The sequence below is a fragment of the Triturus cristatus genome, chromosome 6 (genome assembly GCF_964204655.1).
Source record: "Triturus cristatus chromosome 6, aTriCri1.1, whole genome shotgun sequence".
Classification (NCBI taxonomy): Eukaryota; Metazoa; Chordata; class Amphibia; order Caudata; family Salamandridae; genus Triturus; species Triturus cristatus.
The window spans coordinates 1,089,543,387-1,089,561,901 of NC_140589.1; the positions used below are offsets into that span (position 1 = coordinate 1,089,543,387).

At 47.4% G+C, this 18,515-nt stretch overlaps 1 protein-coding gene across 3 annotated transcripts in view; it reads left to right on the forward strand.

Moving 5' to 3' along the window:
- LYST (lysosomal trafficking regulator) overlaps positions 1-18,515 on the forward strand; it is a 3,752,809-nt gene that overhangs the window by 785,635 nt on the left and 2,948,659 nt on the right. For all 3 annotated transcript variants that reach the window (XM_085611970.1, XM_085611971.1, XM_085611972.1), the window contains one exon: positions 8,301-8,721. In XM_085611970.1, coding sequence (XP_085468096.1) covers positions 8,301-8,721 — 421 coding nt within the window. The remainder of the gene's footprint in view (positions 1-8,300; positions 8,722-18,515) is intronic.

Sequence of the window (18,515 nt, forward strand, 5' to 3'; positions counted from 1 at the left end):
CGTTGTCCAGCAAACACCAGTCCGGTTGTTCTTTCCTAAATTTGATCATGTCCAAGGCCAGGCACAGTATCTGCTGGCTACCCGTTGCACGACATATCCAGCTTAAGGCAATATAGTTGGCTCTTCAGGCTTTCTTTCAACCCAGATCGAACTGCATCCACTGAATTCACATAGACTTAACTGCCTCTGGGTATTTAAACATAATGTTCCCTAACACCTGTTGCTCTCAAGGGAACATCCTCTTTTTGTTGTTCAACAGATTGTACAGGAACTGATTAGAGGTGGGCTTTTTTGATGGATACTTCTAACTGCAGCGTCCTCGCCTTTAGAATATCCCCAGGCACCAGACTGGATTTGCAAGCTTTCACAGCAATGTTGCCGGGCACCACTAGGTGCCATGCCTCTCTGCATTGGCTTTGTTGCGCCCTCGAAGAAGCTCCTATAAACCGCATCCCTGTGCACTGGCATCAGTTTCTTTCTATCCTTGCCTTTGAACATAGTTCCAGAGCTCTGCTTCCCTCTTCATTCAATAGATTCATTTTTCTCAAAATAGCGAAATCGAATGTGTAAGGCAACAATGTCCCCAACCAAAATTATAGGATTCAAACAACGCTGCAACTGTTGGAATCAGATGTCCGTGAGAGACCCCAATGTCATATGCCTTTGGTGCTTGGGCTCAGGTCATGACACCAACTTGTGTGAAGCATGTGCGCTCATGAGCCCAAATGCGATCTGAGACTGTGAAGCAAAGCTGTATGTCACCGAGCATCAGAAAAAGCCATACAGGTCCCACTCTAAATCAAGTGTGTGGAATTGTTTCCAAGGCTGTTCACACAACACGTCCTCTTAGTGGTCAAGGTTCATTTGGTCAGTCGAAATCCAAATCTGAGCAGAAACACAAGAAGGTGAAGTGGGCCTCATTCTTATTTTGCCAATCTCTATCCTCAGAGAAGCTGCAAGGGCATTAAAGATGCCACTCTGTCTCTCAGCTTGAGGAGCTGATTCCATTATCGGTTCTGATTCTACCCGAGGTCACAGGGCCGTCGACGACACTGCAGCTGATTGAGAACTTTGAGGAGGCCTTATTGTTCATTTTTGGTACTCTTCTTGTTCCCTTTGGCGTGCCTATGGGACCCTAAAATCCACAGGGGCCTCCAGTTGGGTTTCCGCCGGCAGATTCATCCTTGGTGTTGTCTGGGCCCCTCAAATTCAATTCTGGTTCTGCATCGACTCCAATGCCAGTTTCTATTACATCTCCGCGACCTGCACCAACTCTTTTGACATCAACCTCACAGGAGATGGATCCTTTTTCAGTGTCAGACATAGAGTTGAACTGGTCTCGACCCTTAGTCGAACTCATTTCGAATCCAACAGAGGTTTCTTCCTGACTTCATTCCAGCGCACCCAGTTTCCATACAGTCCGATTCACACTACACTTCCACTGAGATGCCCTCAGATCAGAGTTTGCCACCATTAGGGGATGACAGTGGAGATGATAGTGATAACTTTGCCCCATGTTATGATGATGACAATTTGTATATGGACTTGCATGAGGCCAGTGGGCTTGATACTTAACCCCCTACATGCTTCCGAGCAATCTGCCCCACCCCCACCCTAGTCATCATTTAAAGAACGTATTTCCTTTACTATAGTGATTAGATGTTCTGCTGAGGTTCCAGATGTACAACTTCCTTTTGTGGTCGTCACAACTAATGTGCTTACTGAAGTTTTACAGCCTGGGCGGGCTTCTTTTAAGCCCTTACTGACATTCAATTAAGCACTAACCAAATTATTAATGGGTACCTGGTTTAAGCCTTGTTCTTTCCCACTAGTTAACAGGCAGGTAGCTAGAGCCATACACTGGCACCAGGCAACTCTTTATCTTTTTGATTCAAAACCCTCCTATGGAGAGTCTGGTTGGGCAGGCTTCCACAAACTAGGTACATTTATTTATTTTTATTTATTTAGGAGTTTTATATAGCGCTAGCCAGACCCGAGGGTATTGGAGCGCTTTACAGCATAAGTAATGGTGAAATCAGTCAAAGTAAATCCCAACTCATTTCTTACGGAACGGGGAGTCAAAGTGTTTTCTTTGGGATATTTGCATGCCCTCTAGGATATGGTCCATGAGAGCTTGCTGGCGATCCTTGAAGAGTTTAGGGCGTCTGGGCCCAGACTATTCAAGAAAGCCTGGATGCAGCCAATTATGAAATTGCGTTATTGTGGTTATTACTGATTGTTTGAGCTGAGCAGTGAACACTAGCATGCAGCTCCATCGCCTCGTGGGTATGAGATCAATATGTTTTTCTGGTGATGTGAAGGCATCTGTTATGGCTATGCCTTTCAATGGATCCCACCTTATTGTGAGAAAGCTGATGCTGCACTGGAGCTCTTCAAAGAAAGCCATGTCATGGACCACTTCTTGGGCCTTTCAAAGCCTGCCAGACAATTCCTTCACCAGTTTCGGCCCTTCCAAGGCTATGTTAGATGTTTGGCATACAGGCAATGCCAGGCTATCCTGCCTCTGCTGCAGTTTTCTCAGCTCTTTCATGGCTGGGAATGTGGAGCAGACAGACCAGTCCCCAACCCGGCATTATCATCCTCCAAGCTTCTTTATCTCACCCTTAATAGCACTCATCCTCCCCATGGGAAGCAGAATCAAACATTTTATCCAAGAGTGACAAGTTATTACTTCTGAACGATGGGTCCTTAAGATCATTAAACAGGGCTTCGCAGTTCCATTCCTTAACGATCAGCCACATATTCTGTCCACATCAAAACACCCCTTAAAGGAGCAAATGTCCATTTTGTTGCAAGAGGTGCAGACTGTACTGTCCGAAGTGGCTATAGAGGGGGAGAATACCGGACTTGCAAATAGAGGCTGGTTGTTTCTCCCGCTATTACCATATGCTGAAAAAGGACGGAGGTCTTCATCCTATGTTAGATCTTTGCCCTGTATTTGTAATTAAAAGCATGTGTGACAGGTTGAATTATTTGACATATAGCAGCCTGAAATATTTCTGCAGCTGACGAACCTCTAAAACTAAACCTTTTGTATCTGAGCAAACAGACACGAGTCAAAAAAGTAGTGATGTACCTGTAGTTTTCTTCCAACTGGAGGTGATGGTGTCCCTTGTGCAGCTCAAGACTGGAGAAGACTTTGGCACCGCTCAGTTGCATGATCATGTCCCCTCTGTGTGGACCCGGATGCATTTCTCTTTCGATTGCTTTGTGGTCCTGGCACATATCAACACGAATGTGCCCTGCACCTCCACTGTCCTTTTTTGGTACCAGTACTATGGGTGAGACCCATGGCGTAGGACCAGTGGAGCTCTCAATGATGTCATGCTTCAACAGTGTTTCTAGTTCTTTCTCAACAGCTTCTTGCAAGTGGAAAGCGACTGCGGTGTCGCTGGGCAAAAGGGCGAAAGTATCAGGATCGTACAGGTGCTCACCTGTTGGTTTCTGCGGAAGCGCCCTGGAACTGATGATTAGGTCCACTACTTCCCCAACCCCGTACTGCGCCTATCAGACTCTAAGCAGCAATATGAGGTCTGGGGAAGAAGGGAAACAAAACAAGGAAAGTAAGGGAGGGATCTCTCAGCTTATAGCACCAAAGAGGAGTCCTCGCACAAATGGAACTAGAAGGAAAGAACAAACAATAAATATCTATACTATAGGAGAGGAATAAGTCTAAAGAAAACCCCCTTATGGAAAAATACCTTAAAGCAACCCTTCTTCCTCTTATAACAGGACGGGCTCCACCCTACTAGGGGTCTGAACTACAAAGGGATAGAAGAAAAGGTGATTACTATAATGTCAATTTTTTCAGGTCTTACAAAGGAGAGCAACAGATCTTAATGCTTACTGGACTGATTCAATAGTTCGTCCGTGTATTAGGAATCCTGACATAAACAAGAACGGATCTCAGGCTGCTCTTCCATAAGAGAAGTCTGTTCTGGCATTTAAATAATAACCCAACAGGATACTTGAATCCACAAAAAGAAACGATAAGGAAAATAAAGCAGCGACTACTCGCTGTTACCGTATCCCCTCTGGCAATTGCAGTGTCCTCTTTTCGTGACTCTTCCAATACGGGATATGCGGTGTGGAAAATCGGTAATCAACAGATGGAATCAAGTCTCTTCCACCGAAGGTGGATATCAGGAATGTTCCGGGATCAATTACTAAGGGCTCATAGTATATTCCATAGTCACCCACAAGGACAATTGACAGCCCCGAAATACAAGCGAGTGACACCTGGTAGTCCAACCGGTCGATGGAAATCCAATCCAGTCGACAAGTGAAACCCCGATGCACTTTACCTGTTCTCAGAACTGCCTTTCACCCCGTGGTCCGAACAACGGAAAGATACAGAAATTGCTTGGGCATTCGCAAACAAGGAACTGAGGGCAATGGATTCCGCAGCACTGACTCTCCGCACAGCGCTGTGAAATCGGAGCAAGGGAACAGGGTTCTCCAAAGTCGGGGACAAGACGTCCGTTCGGGAACGCTGGAGGCACCGTAGGACTCTGTGGCTTCTGGAAACGGAAATGACGCAAAGCGCATTTCCCGGTGGAAGTCAGGCTTTTGTTGGCTGCCTGAGCTCCACGCGCATGCGCGTTAGGATCCCCTCATCTGTAGTGGGATGAAGACGGCAATCCTGACAAAGTCCTCATTGATGTGAGGTCGCACTTTCATTGTCTTGAGGCTGTCTAGGCCATGAAATAACGGCGGAAACTGACTCACAACTTCAGATTGACCGTGGAGAGTGTAATTGAGAGATATCAGTCCCATGTCTGCAACGGTGGCAAAACTGAGTAGGCGTGCACTGAATGAAGTTTCTGGAAGAACGTGAATTAGTGCTTACACTGATACCGTTTTAAGTCTCATTGTCGCTATGAATGGCCCTTTACTTTGCAACGATTTGCAAGCAGCCCACGTGTATACTTTCGTATCGGTTGAGGTGTGGCGGGGGAGATAGGCTTTTGAAATTTTTGACTGGCATGATGTTAATCGACACACCACTTTCTATGATAAAGATTATGGGGCAACCGTTGACCTTTATTGTAATGCAGCCAAACCTATATGTACCTGTCGTTCATTGGTTGAGGCCAACATTGTACATCCATCTTCACTGGCACTCAGTGACATTGACATGCCTTTGTAGGATGAATTTGACAACGAGCAACATTGTCTGGTTTCTACTTGTCGTAACTGATGATGTTTTTTGGATTTGTGGATGTGGGAAGAATGCTTCTGGAACCTTCTGGCACCATTTTCTCTTCTCGCTGTGACATGGTTAGTTTCTATTTCGCTTTGCAAATCATTATGAAGTGGTTTTCTTTACCTTAACTTTTGCACGTTGGTCCTATGCCTGGATATTTGCCTTCATGGGGAAATGAAAACCCACTTTGGAAACACAGCTTTTTCTTCTTTGGAGGCGTCCACTTGCGTACATCTACCTTGTGTTTATGCTCCCTTTTCATGACCAACGCGGATTCATTTTTCGCTATTCCAGCTTCCATATGGGCGGCTTGTCGATCTCTCGTTCCTCTGCCCTTGCAGCCATTCGTACTTTCTGTAAGCTGAGCGTCTCTCTCAGCATAAGTCTTCCGACCAAGTCTGAAAGACAGCCATCGATGACTTCAGAGACTTATTGTTTCTTCATTATTAAATTCACTAAACTTGCACTTTTTGATAAGCACATCAAATCTTGCAACAAATGGATCCATTGTTTCACCAGCTTGCGGTTGTGCTTCATTGAAAATGTATCTTTCATAGTCGACATTCGGCATCGGTTTGAACTTGGCTTTTAACGCTTCCTTAATTTGGCGAAATGATACTGCATCAGCTCGTAATATTTCCTTCATCACATCTTTCACTCCATCACCAGCAAGGTTCTTTAAGTACTTAATTTCATTCCTATCGACTGCTTCTTCCAGTGCATCTATGAAATCGTTGAACGTCTCTATCCATGCTTTCCACCTGGTGCCAATATTCTGCTTCTTCGCCATGTCGAATGGTGGTGGTGGTGGTTACAGGAATGCAGCTGCACCGTACTTCGAACTCCCTTACTGCAGCCATTGAAAATGTTCATTTTCACGAAGGCCTTTCAGTGCACTGGATCCCACTTGCCGCTGTGCATGCACCGGCGGCTCAACCGGGCCTGGTCGTCCTAACCTGATTCAAGGTCGTGTGGCACTTCCCACACTCTTGCTGGTAAGTATGTTTGCACTTTTGCACCTGGTTATCACTGCCTTCAAGCATTTGCTTTACATGAATACTGGCTCTGTGTTATGGCAAAATGCAGTGTTTAATATTTCAGCCTTCCTAACGGATTCTGGTGGGCTTTTCAAATGCACTCCCCGTGGGGACTTTCAAGGGCTGGAGCGGGGCTTCGATTCCAAACACACCAACTTCAACCTACTTTTCATCGATTGGGTGTACGTGGCACGCATTAGCAGTTTGCTGTCATGTTGCCAACTCTCAGGGAGAGCCGTCTCGTTTCTTCGTGGCACAGATTGCCTCCTCGTCACCAGCTGTAGCGTCCTTCCCAGCCCGGGAGCATGCCAATGAATATGCCACACACACCGCTCTGGATTGTACTTTTTTTTTTGCTCAGTATACTATCACACACTGTCCTGTGAGTGAGTTCCAGTCTCTCTCACTGCAGCCACCATACACCACCTTTTTTCCAGACAAACTGGTGTAGAGGATCAGGGTCGCCTTTTTGTTAAAAGTGCCCATTTCATGCTGGGCAATCCATTCCCCCCGCAACATTCCTTGCTTCGCCACACCCCTCGAAGTAGGAGGAGAGACTCCATTGGCTGAACCCTAAAAGAGCCTGAAGCGTTTACACTGATCGTGCCAATGACCATTGAGTGGAATATTAGCTTTTTGTGGTGTTCTTGGGGGGCAAAGAAAAGTGAGGAGGTGCAGAAAAAGGTTTGTCATGGTTTAGAGGCCTCTGCATTAAGCTGCAATGCAATGACCAAGAAACAGCCTTTAGTAGGACTAATAGCTCAGTTCACTAGGGCACTGCATTGGCAAGCGGAGTGCCTGTACTAGACATGTGCCAGGCCGCAACATGCAGGAATCAATACTGCCTTGACAGCCAGGTTTGATAGGAATGGAATTTTGCCTGCTCGCTCCTGCAGGGTATTTATTCTGAGTCCATTCCACAGACCCGCCACCTTTTGCGGATGGTACTTCTTTAGTATCTATTCTAAAAGTGAGGACTCTGTCGTTAGAAGGATCCATCAGAACAAGTTACTTATCTTCGGTTGCTCTCTTTCTGGTGGACACTCCATCTCCAATGGCACATTCCTCACTGCACCTCCCACCACCCTTTTTTTGTTGCGTGGCCTCCCCTTTACTATTTAAAAAGGTCTCAAATTAAAGATCAGCTCACTGGAACCTCTAGTTGTTAGTGTTTTGTGTCCGAGTACACAGGAGGGGTCAAGAAAGAAACTGACATTGGTGCACAGTGGTGGCTATAGGTAGCTCTGTTCCATTACCTTCGGAGTGGAATTAAGTCAACATGAAGTTGTAGTGCTTCACCTAGCGGTGTGTGGGAGCACTAATATGAAAGCTTTTGGATCCAGTCTGTTGCCTGGTGATATTCTAAAGGTGGGGAATCTGCGGTTAGATAGTGTGTCCACCAGAAAAGGCATTACCCAAGGGAAGTAACTTGTTCCTTTGCTACTGACCTTACAGCTTTGAAATGGTTTGCCCATTGCTGTCTGGCTGATGATTAACCATAAATGTTTCCATAGGGCTTTTATGGCTGATATGTTTTGTTAGCAATCCTAGCAGGTTGTTCTCTTCTCATTTCTAGTGCCAGGATGTCTCATGATGTATGCTCACGCTTTATATGTTTCTCACTCTTGTCACATCCTGCCCAGGCCCTAGTTTTGAACCAGTGTAGTAGTGTCGCCATATTGGCGCTCTAGTGACTGTTCCAAATGTATTAAAGGTGTTTGAGGTAATTGGATACCTCAGAGTATTTTCTAGTGGAATGAGCAAGAAAAGGAAACTGGTGGCCGACATAGGTAAGGACTTTATATGTAATGTTTGCCTCCGGGCAGGAAAACCAAAATGATACATTGGTTATTTATCATAATGACCAGGCTCATAATTTTCTTAATTTAAATCAGTAACGTTTGTGTTAGGCTTGAGTATTATTTTGTGTTACTGATGCACATGCATGCCACAACTGTGTACTCTTTAGCTCCATGGTTACTGTTTGTTCAGTAACATATGTGTTTAACAATTTTTTTTCTTTTCTTTTGAATTAGGAATTGCTGCTGAAAGGGATTTTGAAGATAGTTGAGACAAACGACAACATGAGCCCAACACACTACTTCACCTTCCCCCTGCAGCAAAACCCTAGTGTTGGCAGTGTTTCTGGACAAAAGACAACCAATTCTTTAGGAAAAAAATCCATGTTTTTTTTAAAAAGAACAAAACTTTCACAGAATAAGAAAGATGGAAGCAGTGAAAGTGTTTTCCGTCATCCGGTATCATCATGGCATGTCGCTCCAATTCACCTGCCCTTAGTGGGACAACATTGTTGGCCACATATGTCTGAAGGTTTCAGCGTCGCTCTCTGGATGAAGATCGACTGCTTTGATGAAGATAAAAGGGCAGTAGAAAGAGGAAAGAAGATGCATATGAGAAAACAATCACACTTCTCCTCAACCGTTATTGATTACACAGGTACTGCATATTATGACGTTTCTTTTAAGCCTTATTTTATTTCATTTAATGAAAAACAGCGTGTAGCACAGCTCACTAAAGAATGATTTCCAACTAATGAATACAGCAGAGATCTGTTGCAGTACACTTTGTTAATGCAAATCAACTTCACCACCCTCTTATCTTTTGGAATTTATATGGGCATTCCCTGGCCTTGTATATTAGTTCCTCCATTTTTGCACGTTTGTCTATGGTTTTAGTCACGTCTGATATTGGGGGTGCGTTAGTTGACTTCCAGAATATCATACATTTTTATGACAATTCTAGTATTCACATCTTGTATATTACATTAAACACCTGAATTATTTATAATACATGGGATTCTGTAATCCCAGGATAAATGGCGGTCTGATTCCTTTATTATCGGCAATTTGTAACTCTCCCAGTCACCAATTATAAAGAAAATAAGTCAGAATATGACTATTATAAGCTATTATAGTCGAGTTCTCATCTCACAATGCCTGCTGCTAGAGCCAACAGCTGATGTAAAATACAGATCAGGTCACAGAGCATAATTGAAGCAGCGATTTAAAGCAACGGAAACAGCAAATTTGCTTTTCTTTCTTCTGCTCTATTTTAATAGCTTACAAGGACTAGCGGGGAGAATGTTTATTTTTTGCACTCCTGAGATCGAGAAAAGCTAGAAACTTTCTGCATGTGTCAACACACTCCAAGCTACAGCAGCTATTTTTTTTTAAACTGACATGTATTGAACTGTTTCTAATATCTGTTTGCCACAAATATCTATCAGGTTTGTGATGGGTTTAATTTTGAGGTTTTATTTGTATTCTTCATGTTTGCAAACATGCTCGCTCTTTCATAAGAAAGTGTTATGCACCAAAGATTTAAGCGGTTTGTGGGAAAGGTGATGGTCTTACCACGTATTATGTGGAATAAAGTACCCCAGGCATACATGAGAAGGATATTGCAAGTCACCTAACCTTGTCCATAACCTTGTAAACAAACTTGCCCTTCGATCACGTTCCTGATCAGGTCCTATTTTGCCCAGGTTTTCCACACCTCTCTCTGGCTCCCGATTGGTGCATCCTGGGCATTCCCACAACCCCTGTGGGCAAGAAAGTCTTGTGGGGTCCGCCCTGGTATCCCCTGAATGTCTAGTTTTCAAACTAGGTTTTCATGGGTGGCACCACAGCACGGCCCCAAATACAACAGCTACTCCTATTGCTTAACTCCCAACATAGCAATTTAGGGCCTTTTTTGTCAACTCTTGGCCCGCCTTCCGAACTACACTACTCCAGGGCACGATGGTGCTGCCGCACAGCAGACTGATATAAGCCCTGCTCCTGCTGGGTTTCGAGGCTTTGTTAAACAGTCCAAATTATAGTTGTGTTGCTGTCGCTATATATACCGCCCCAGATTTTACTGAGCTTTTAATATTTTTAACTGTTTTCACTTTGTTTGTTTCTGTGGACCTTGCTGAACTCACCTGCAATTTCGCCTTAGGGAATGTTCCCTCCCTGTTCCGCCACGGCTGGTGTGCCGATTGCGCAGAGGGCGTTGCGACACTGACCCCACTTCCGACAGGCTTAGAAGGTGGGCCTCACTTCCGGCGTTTAGTGCTCTAGCCTTCCTGCCGAACTACACTACTTCAAGTCACGATGGTGCGGCTGCACCGAAGGCGCGCCTAAGGAAAGCACGTCTGCGCCGGTCTGCATCTGGACCAGGCCTAGGGCCAGAAACCCTGGTCCTTGTACACCCGAATCCCGGAGATATCTGGGTAAGGAACTGCTGGAGCTCGATAAAGCCAATACGAGCTGCTGCATCCTGAGTCCGAGTGAATTTCTGACACATAAGATAGCCTGCTCATGTGGTTTCCCTCTCCCACTGTAACAGATAAGGGCGTTCCAATCTACCATAAACGTTCTGATTTATAAAATCAGTAAAACACTCTGGTATGACTGAAGCGTGTTGCGGCCTCATTAAATGTCAGGTCCTAGCTAAAAAGAAGTATGAAATAGCAGATATGATAGCTATACATAATTTAGATGTTTTGTTCATCACGGAAACATGGGCCGATGCAGCCTCGGACCCGGATTTGTAACAGCGTCCCCCAAGGGATTTCTGTCGTTTAGAGTAGACAGGCCTACTAAAAGAGGGGGCGGCGTGGCCGTTATCTATAGGGAGCAGTTTGAAGCCAGCCTCTTCCCAGCCCTCACTCCTTTCTATGAAGCCCTCCACTTTGTAATTGAACTTAATGCTAGAAAAACCTTTAGGGGCATATTACTCTATTGTCCACCAAGCACCAGAAGTACATTTACTCATAATCTAGATGCACTTATGGAACCTATTCTTGCTAGTAATGAGTTTACAATCTTGGGATATTTTAATGTCTACCTAGAGGAGATTGGGTACAAGGAGACTGTCTCCTTGCTAGATACTTTAGGGGCTCTGGGCCTATCTCAAACAGTGCAAATGCCTACCCATGAGACTGGACACACCCTTGATGGTATTTTTACTTCTGCACAGGGACTTACAGTAAAAGAGACTCTCCCGTTAACATGGACAGACTACTCGCTAATCAGGTTTGATTTCTCAGTCCCAAAAACCCAGATGGGAGGGATGACCAAAACCCATTCATCAACCTATACTACCTGGAACAAGGTGAATAAAGTCACTCTTCAAACTCATATGGACAGAACACGTCCCCCCAGAATTAGCAGTCACCAAATACACGGACTGGCTAAAGGAGGCATTCAAGGTCACGGTACCCATTGGTAAAACCTCCGGGAAACACTCCTTTGGCCCCCTGGTTAACTGACGCCCTGCGTCAAGAAAAATTTAATTGCCGCAGACTCTAAAGATGCTGGAAAGTCAATTATGACATAGAGGATAAAGATATATATAAATCCGCACTAATTCAATATAAAAAACTGTTGATGTCAGAAAAAAAGGACTTTTTTACCAAACAGAGAGAGCCAAAAACACGCCAGAAGAACTGTTTGGGGTGGTAGATAAATTGTCTTCTCTACCTAAAAACAAATGAATTAAGAGCAATCAAACTTTTTGTGATATGATGTAGCTTTTAAAAACAAAGTCAAAGATATTTATGATGCTTTTGAAGCCACCCCCCCTTTGCAGGCCTACCAAATCATCTCTACACCATGAACCTAAGGGAAATAGCTTTCACTGCTTTTCACAGATTTCTCCTAACGTAGCGGAAAAATACCTTAGAGAAATTAAATCCGGGTCTCCTCTTGACCCCTGCCCTCCTGCATTATTGAAAGACATGGCGGAGCAGGTGAGCCCTGAGCTCACAGAAATTTTCAACAATATGTTTATCTCGGGTACTTTCCCGGCTCCATGTAAAGACTCCTCCATACTTCCTCTGTTGAAAAACCCCAATCTGGATGTGTCTAATTCAAACAACTACCGCCTGATAGCGCGGTTGCCGCTTCCGGCCAAAATAGTAGAAAAAATCATAAACAAACAGCTAGCCCATTTCATTCAGGGAAATTATTTGCTTGATCACTCTCAGTTCGGTTTTAGACATGAGCACAGTACTGAAACGGCATTAATTAAGGCCACCGAGGAGATCAGGACTGTGATGGATAGAGTGGGGACGGCTGCCCTTGTTCTCCTAGATTTGTCAGCCGCGTTTGACACCGTGGATCATGATCTTCTGCAGCAGCGGCTGGAAATGTTGGGGGTCAAGGGAGTGGCACTGGCCCTGCTCTCCTCCTTTCTGAAGGAAAGGAGACAAACAGTGACTTTCAACAAGTATAATTCGGATCGCTACATCCTCCCGTGTGGAGTTCCACCGGGCTAATCTTAGTCCTTCTCTTTTTAACACGTACGTATCTGAACTTGCCCCTCTGATTCGAGACTTCCGTTTTAGCCCTACGTCTTATGCCAATGACACCCAGATAGTGGTGACAGCGTATAAAGATCAAGCCTCCCCTACACCACAATTTCAAAACTGTATGAGGGAAATAAACAGATGGATGGGAAAACACTATCTTAAGCTCAATTCTCAGAAGACCGAGGTAGTAATCTTTGGAAACTTGCAACCCAGATGGGACAAACTCTGGTGGCCGGCGGAGATGGGTGAACCGCCAATACCAGTACAGAAGGCAAAAAATTTGGGAGTTTTGATTGATAACAAATTAACACTATCACACCAGACCAATGCCATTGTGTCGGCCTCCCACTTTCTGATAAAGAAACTCAAGAAGATTCTACCCTACATCCCTACTGATTCTAGAAGGACGGTTGTGACCACGCTAATACAGTTAAATTTGGATTACTGCAATGGGCTCTATTTGAACATGTAGAAGCAATATAAAAAAAAAAGCTACAGACAGTACAAAATGCAGCCGCGAGACGACTTCTGAGTATCCCTAGGCATGAATCAGTAGCCAAAGAAATTCGAAGACTCCATGGGCTTCCGGTGGAACAACAGGTTAAATTCAAATCACTATGCCTAGCTTATAAGGCGCTGAGTAACTCAGGTTCAAGATTTCTTAGAGAAGGCGAGCGCTTATGAAAGTTCCGAGGATACGGTCCTTAAACTGGGGAAGCCGTAGCCTCTCATATGGTACTGCTAAACTATGGAACATGCTCCCTTGGGAGCTGAGAAGCGCAAGATCACTTACCATCTTCAGAAAAGGGCAAAAAAAATGGCTATTTCAGAACTAGATGCCCTGTCTGGGCTTATTCACAGTTCTAGCGCCAAGACACCTCCGGATATTTGTGCGCTCAATAAAGTATTATAACATAACACCCACACAGGGTTGCAATTGCACATCCAGAGGGAAAATACCTTTAATTCTTTTTATTGTGCACCAGAGGTAGGGTCGGCCTGTTACCCCGAGGGCCAACTCCCCACCCCAAACAAACATACTTGGTGGTCTAGTGGTTTCCTGACTGTAGATCGTTGCTTGCCCATGAGCCACAATCAGGAAACCGTGTCAGGAGGGTCTCGTTTGATAGGGCAGACTCTCCCCTTTCGAACTAGGACTCCCTGAGAGGTGGGTGGCTGTTTTCAGCTTTGTTTTCCCGTTGGAGTGGAAGAGAGCACTCACCTGCTCCTTCCTGCCGCTCCCTTGTGGAATCTGTGACGTCAGTGCGTCACGAAATCACAGATGGGTGGGAGGGGTAACGAAGGCTGATGCTGAAGCGATTTCATGTCACCCCAGCTCTCTTTTTAAAAAAAGGAATCCTCCGGTGCTCGCACCGGAGGGTCCCTTGTAGCCTTCCCAGTGTCAGTCAGTGGTTGACGCCTGCACTGGCGAGGGAGTGGGACCATTAGCCGCTCCTAAAGGAATAACCTGGAGATTGATGTTTACTTTTCTTTTTCTGGCTGCGGACGGAAAGGATTTTGAATAGTAAACTATGACCATCTTACTGTGCTACAGGATGTAACTAAGGAAAGGCCGTAGTAAATACATTTTTTGTAACACACAGCAAAACTTAAATACCTGTAAATTAACTGTACAAATATTTTAAAATAGCAGTTAAGAAAACACAAATGAAGCACTTTCTTTTGTAATTCTGAAGTGTGATGGAAGTAAAGGTTTTAATTGGATCAGAACAAAGCAAGATACTTTACCTGGTAATGCTCAAATGATAAATATTTCCTGAAACACGATTTCCACACATTATCCCTTGTGTGCAGAATAGTTTTATCAATAAAACTGCACATTTGTGCAAATTTAGTGGTCAATTTAATTGAAAGTGTTGTCTGTAGGATGCTCTAGTAATGTATTTGTGACAGTGTGCTCTAAAATGCATCACCAGTTACATGCCACAACATGCCACAACATGCCACTCTCATTTAGAATAGACCTAGCTCATTTACTGAACTTCGTTTTTGTGGGATGCTTGGAGTTTTCACACTCCCTATGAATTCAGTAATGAAACACTGTTGGCAGAACCCACACCCAGAAAATGGTCAGGTCGGTTGAGATGGGCATTTTGCCTGCTTGGTCCTGCAGGTCTTTTTAGTCTGAGCCACTCCACAATCCATCACCTGGGGAGGTACTGCTACGGTATCTATTCACAAGGTGAGGCATCTGCGTTTAGAAGTATCCTCCGAAAAACAAGTTACTTACCTTCAGTAGTGCTTTTCTGGTGGATACTCTATCTAACCGCAGATTTTTTAACTCCCATCCCACCACCCCATTCTGTTGAGTAGACTCCTTTTCAATCTGAAAAGGTCCCAATCTAGAGATCTACTCACTGTTCATACCAATTTGGCAATGGACTCTGCGTCTGAGGGCTCGCCCAAGCCTATAAAAGTGACTGACGTCAACACGCATGAGTGGCGCTTTTATCTTGCTCTTCTCACTTCTGGAGCTCAACAATCAATCAATCAATCATGGCATTTGTAAAGCGCACTACATACCTGAGAGGGTCTCAAGGCGCGGGGAGCTGCTACTGTTCGAAGAGCCAGGTCTTGAGAAGTCTTCTGAAGGTCAGAAGGTCTTGGGACTGCTACAGGTGGATGGGGAGAGGGTTCCGTGTCTTGGCGGCGAGGTGGGAGAATGATCTGCCGCCGGCGGTCACTCTTCGGATACGGGGAACGGTGGCGAGGGCGCGGTCTGTGTAGCGGAGCTGGCGGGTGGGGGCGTAGACGCTGAGTCGGCTGTTAAGGTACGTTGGTCCGGTGTTGTGGAGTGCCTTGTGTGCGTGGGTGAGCAGTTTAAAGGTTATCCTCTTGTTGACAGGGAGCCAGTGTAGGTCTCTCAGCTGGGGTGTGATGTGGCTGCGGCGAGGGATGTCGAGGATCAGGCGTGCGGAGGCGTTCTGGATGCGTTGATGCAGCTTCAGGAGTTTTGCCGGGGCTCCTGCGTAGAGTGCGTTTCCGTAGTCTAGTCTACTGCTGACGAGGGCCTGGGTGACTGTCCTTCTTGTTTCGGTGGGGAGCCACTTGAAGATCCTGCGAAGCATGCGGAGGGTGTTGAAGCAGGAGGAGGAGACGGCGTTGACCTGCTTCGTCATGGAGAGGGTAGAGTCGAGGATGACCCCTAGGTTGCGTGCGTGGTCGGTGGGTGTTGGGGGTGTGTGTTCTTAGTGCAGTCGGCCACCAGGAGTTGTCCCAGGCCGAGGGGGTGGATCCGAGGATGAGGACCTCCGTCTTGTCCGAGTTCAGCTTCAGTTGGCTGTTCCTCAACCAGTCGGAGACGGCCTTCATTCCTTCGTGTAGGTTGGTTTTGGCGGTGTGGGGGTCCTTGGTGAGGGAGAGTATCAGCTGGGTGTCGTCGGCGTAGGAGATGATGTTGAGGTCGTGGCGTTGTGCGATGTGGGCGAGGGGTGCCATGTAGACGTTGAACAACGTTGGGCTGAGAGATGAGCCTTGGGGAACGCCGCAGATCTCGGTGGCTTCGAAGCGGAAGGAGGGGGAGGCGGACGCTCTGTGTTCTGCTGGAGAGAAAGGAAGAGGTCCAGACCAGGGCTTTCTCTTGGATTCCGGCATCGTAGAGGCGTGTTCGTAGTGTGCGGTGGCAGACCGTGTCGAACGCGGCTGACCGGTCCAGGAGGATGAGGGCCGCGGTTTCTCCGTTGTCTAGCAGGGACCTGATGTCATCGGTGGCGGCAATGAGGGCAGTTTCGGTGCTGTGGTTGCTGCGGAACCCGGACTGGGACAGGTCCAGGATGCTGTTCTCCTCAAGGAAGCTGGCCAGTTGTTTGTTGACGGCCTTTTCGATGATCTTCGCCGGGACGGGAGCAGGGAGATGGATCGGAAGTTCTTGAGGTCCTTGGGGTCCGCCTTGGGTTTTTGTGTAAGGTGTTGATCTCTGCATGCTTCCAGCTCTCCGGGAAGGTCGCTGTCTCGGAGATGTTGATGGTTTTCCGGAGATGGGGGTGCGATGGTGCTGCTGGCTTTGTTGAAGATGTGGTGTGGGCAGGGGTCTACCGGGGATCCAGAGTGGACGGTGTTCATGATCTTTGATGGTGTCGTCATCGTTTATGTTGGTCCAGGAGATCAGGCGGTTGGTGCGGGTGGTGGTCGTGGGAGCGGGGGTTTCAGTGGTTGCCGGGGTGGTGACGGTGTTGAAGCTGTCATGGATGTCTGCGATCTTGCGATGGAAGAAGGTGGCCAGCGAGTCGCACAGGTCTTAAGAAGGTGGGATGTCGTAGGTGTTGGAGCTGGGGTTGGAGAGTTTCTTCACGGTGTTGAAGAGCTCTTTGCTGTTGTGTGCGTTGTTGTCTAGGCGGTCTTTGACGGAGGTCCTTTTGGCGGATCCGATGAAGTGGTGGTGTCTGCGGGTGGCATTCTTGTGGGCGGTGTAGCTTTCCGCTGTTGGTTCACGGATCCAGGTTTTTTCGAGTTTTCGGCAGGTTCGCTTGGAGGCCTGGAGGTTTTCGGTGAACCAGCTGGCTTTTTTGCCAGTGTTGGAGGGCTTCCTGAGGGGGGAGAGAGTGTTGGCGCAGTCGTTGATCCACTGTTGAGGTTGCGGACGGCGGTGTCGGGGTCGGTCTGATCTGCGGGTGGGTTCTGGGCGAGGGAGGTGGAGGTGGAAAGCTGGTCTTCGGAGACTTTGCTCCAGCAGCAGCGTGGTATCTGTCGGATGCGTGGTGGGTTTCCGGAAGGTGAAGTGGATGCAGCGGTGATCGGTGGTGGTGGTTGAAGGAGACGTGGGAGCTTGCGGAGAAGATGGGGTCAAGCGTGTGGCCGGCAGAGTGGGTGGGTGTAGTGACGAGTTGTCGGAGTCCGAGGTTGTCGATCAGGGTGGAGGAGTTGGTGGTGGTGTTCTTGAGGTGGAAGTTCAGGTCCCCGAGTAGGATGTAGTCCGCGGAGGCGAGGGCATGTGTGCTGACGAGGTCGGTGATGGAGTCGCTGAACTGTGCTCGTGGTCCGGGGGGGTCTGTAGATGAGGGTTCCTCTGAGGGTGGTGTTGGGATCGGTATGGATCTGGAAGTGCAGGTGTTTGGCGGTGCTGAGGGTGTCGTCGGTGTTGGTTGAGACTTTGAGAGAGTTCCTGTGGACGATGGCGATTCCTCCCCCTGCTCCATTGGTGCGGTCCCTGCGGGTAATTTTATAGCCTTCCGGGATGGCGATGTCGGTTGCCGAGAAGGGGTTCAACCAGGTCTCTGTCAGGAAGGCGACGTCTAGGGTGTTGGAGTCCAGTAGGTCCCAGAGTTCCACGGCGTGTTTGTGTGCGGAGCGGGTGTTGAGAAGGATGCATCTGAGGTGGTTGGGTTCTTTGGTAGATGGGTTGGCGGGCCGGATGCTGGTGAAGCTGCAGTTCCGGCAGGAGAAGGGTCTTGGGTGCGCCTCGGGGCGGCCAGGCAGAAGGTGCGTGATCGTCCGGCGTTGAGTGCGTGGAGGGAGCTGGAGTCGTAGCAGAGGCGGGCGTCGTGGTGTTTGCTGGGGCCAGGGGTCCTGGTGCTGGGCGCGGTCCAGGCACGGACGGGCGCAGGCGGGCTCGCCTTAGGCGTGCCCGCTGCGCACGGCCGCGCAGCGGGTGCCATATATGGGAAAGGTGGGAGGGAGGAGAGGCTGGAGGTGGGAGGTAGGGGCAGTGAAAGGACAGTCAGGGCGGCGGGGACGCAGCGGCGGGAATGGGAGCGATCTCAGGGGCACAAAAGAGAAAATGGGCACAGATCACGGGGGTCACAAAAGAGAAAATGGGCACAGATCACGGGGGTCACAAAAGAGAAAACGGGCACAGATCTCGGGGGCACAGAACTTACCTCAGCAGCGGCAGCTGGGGCAGGGACAGGACGCACAGGCGGTGCTGTGCGGAGGGGGGAGCGACCTACCTAACAGGTCAAGGGTCGCTCACCTCACC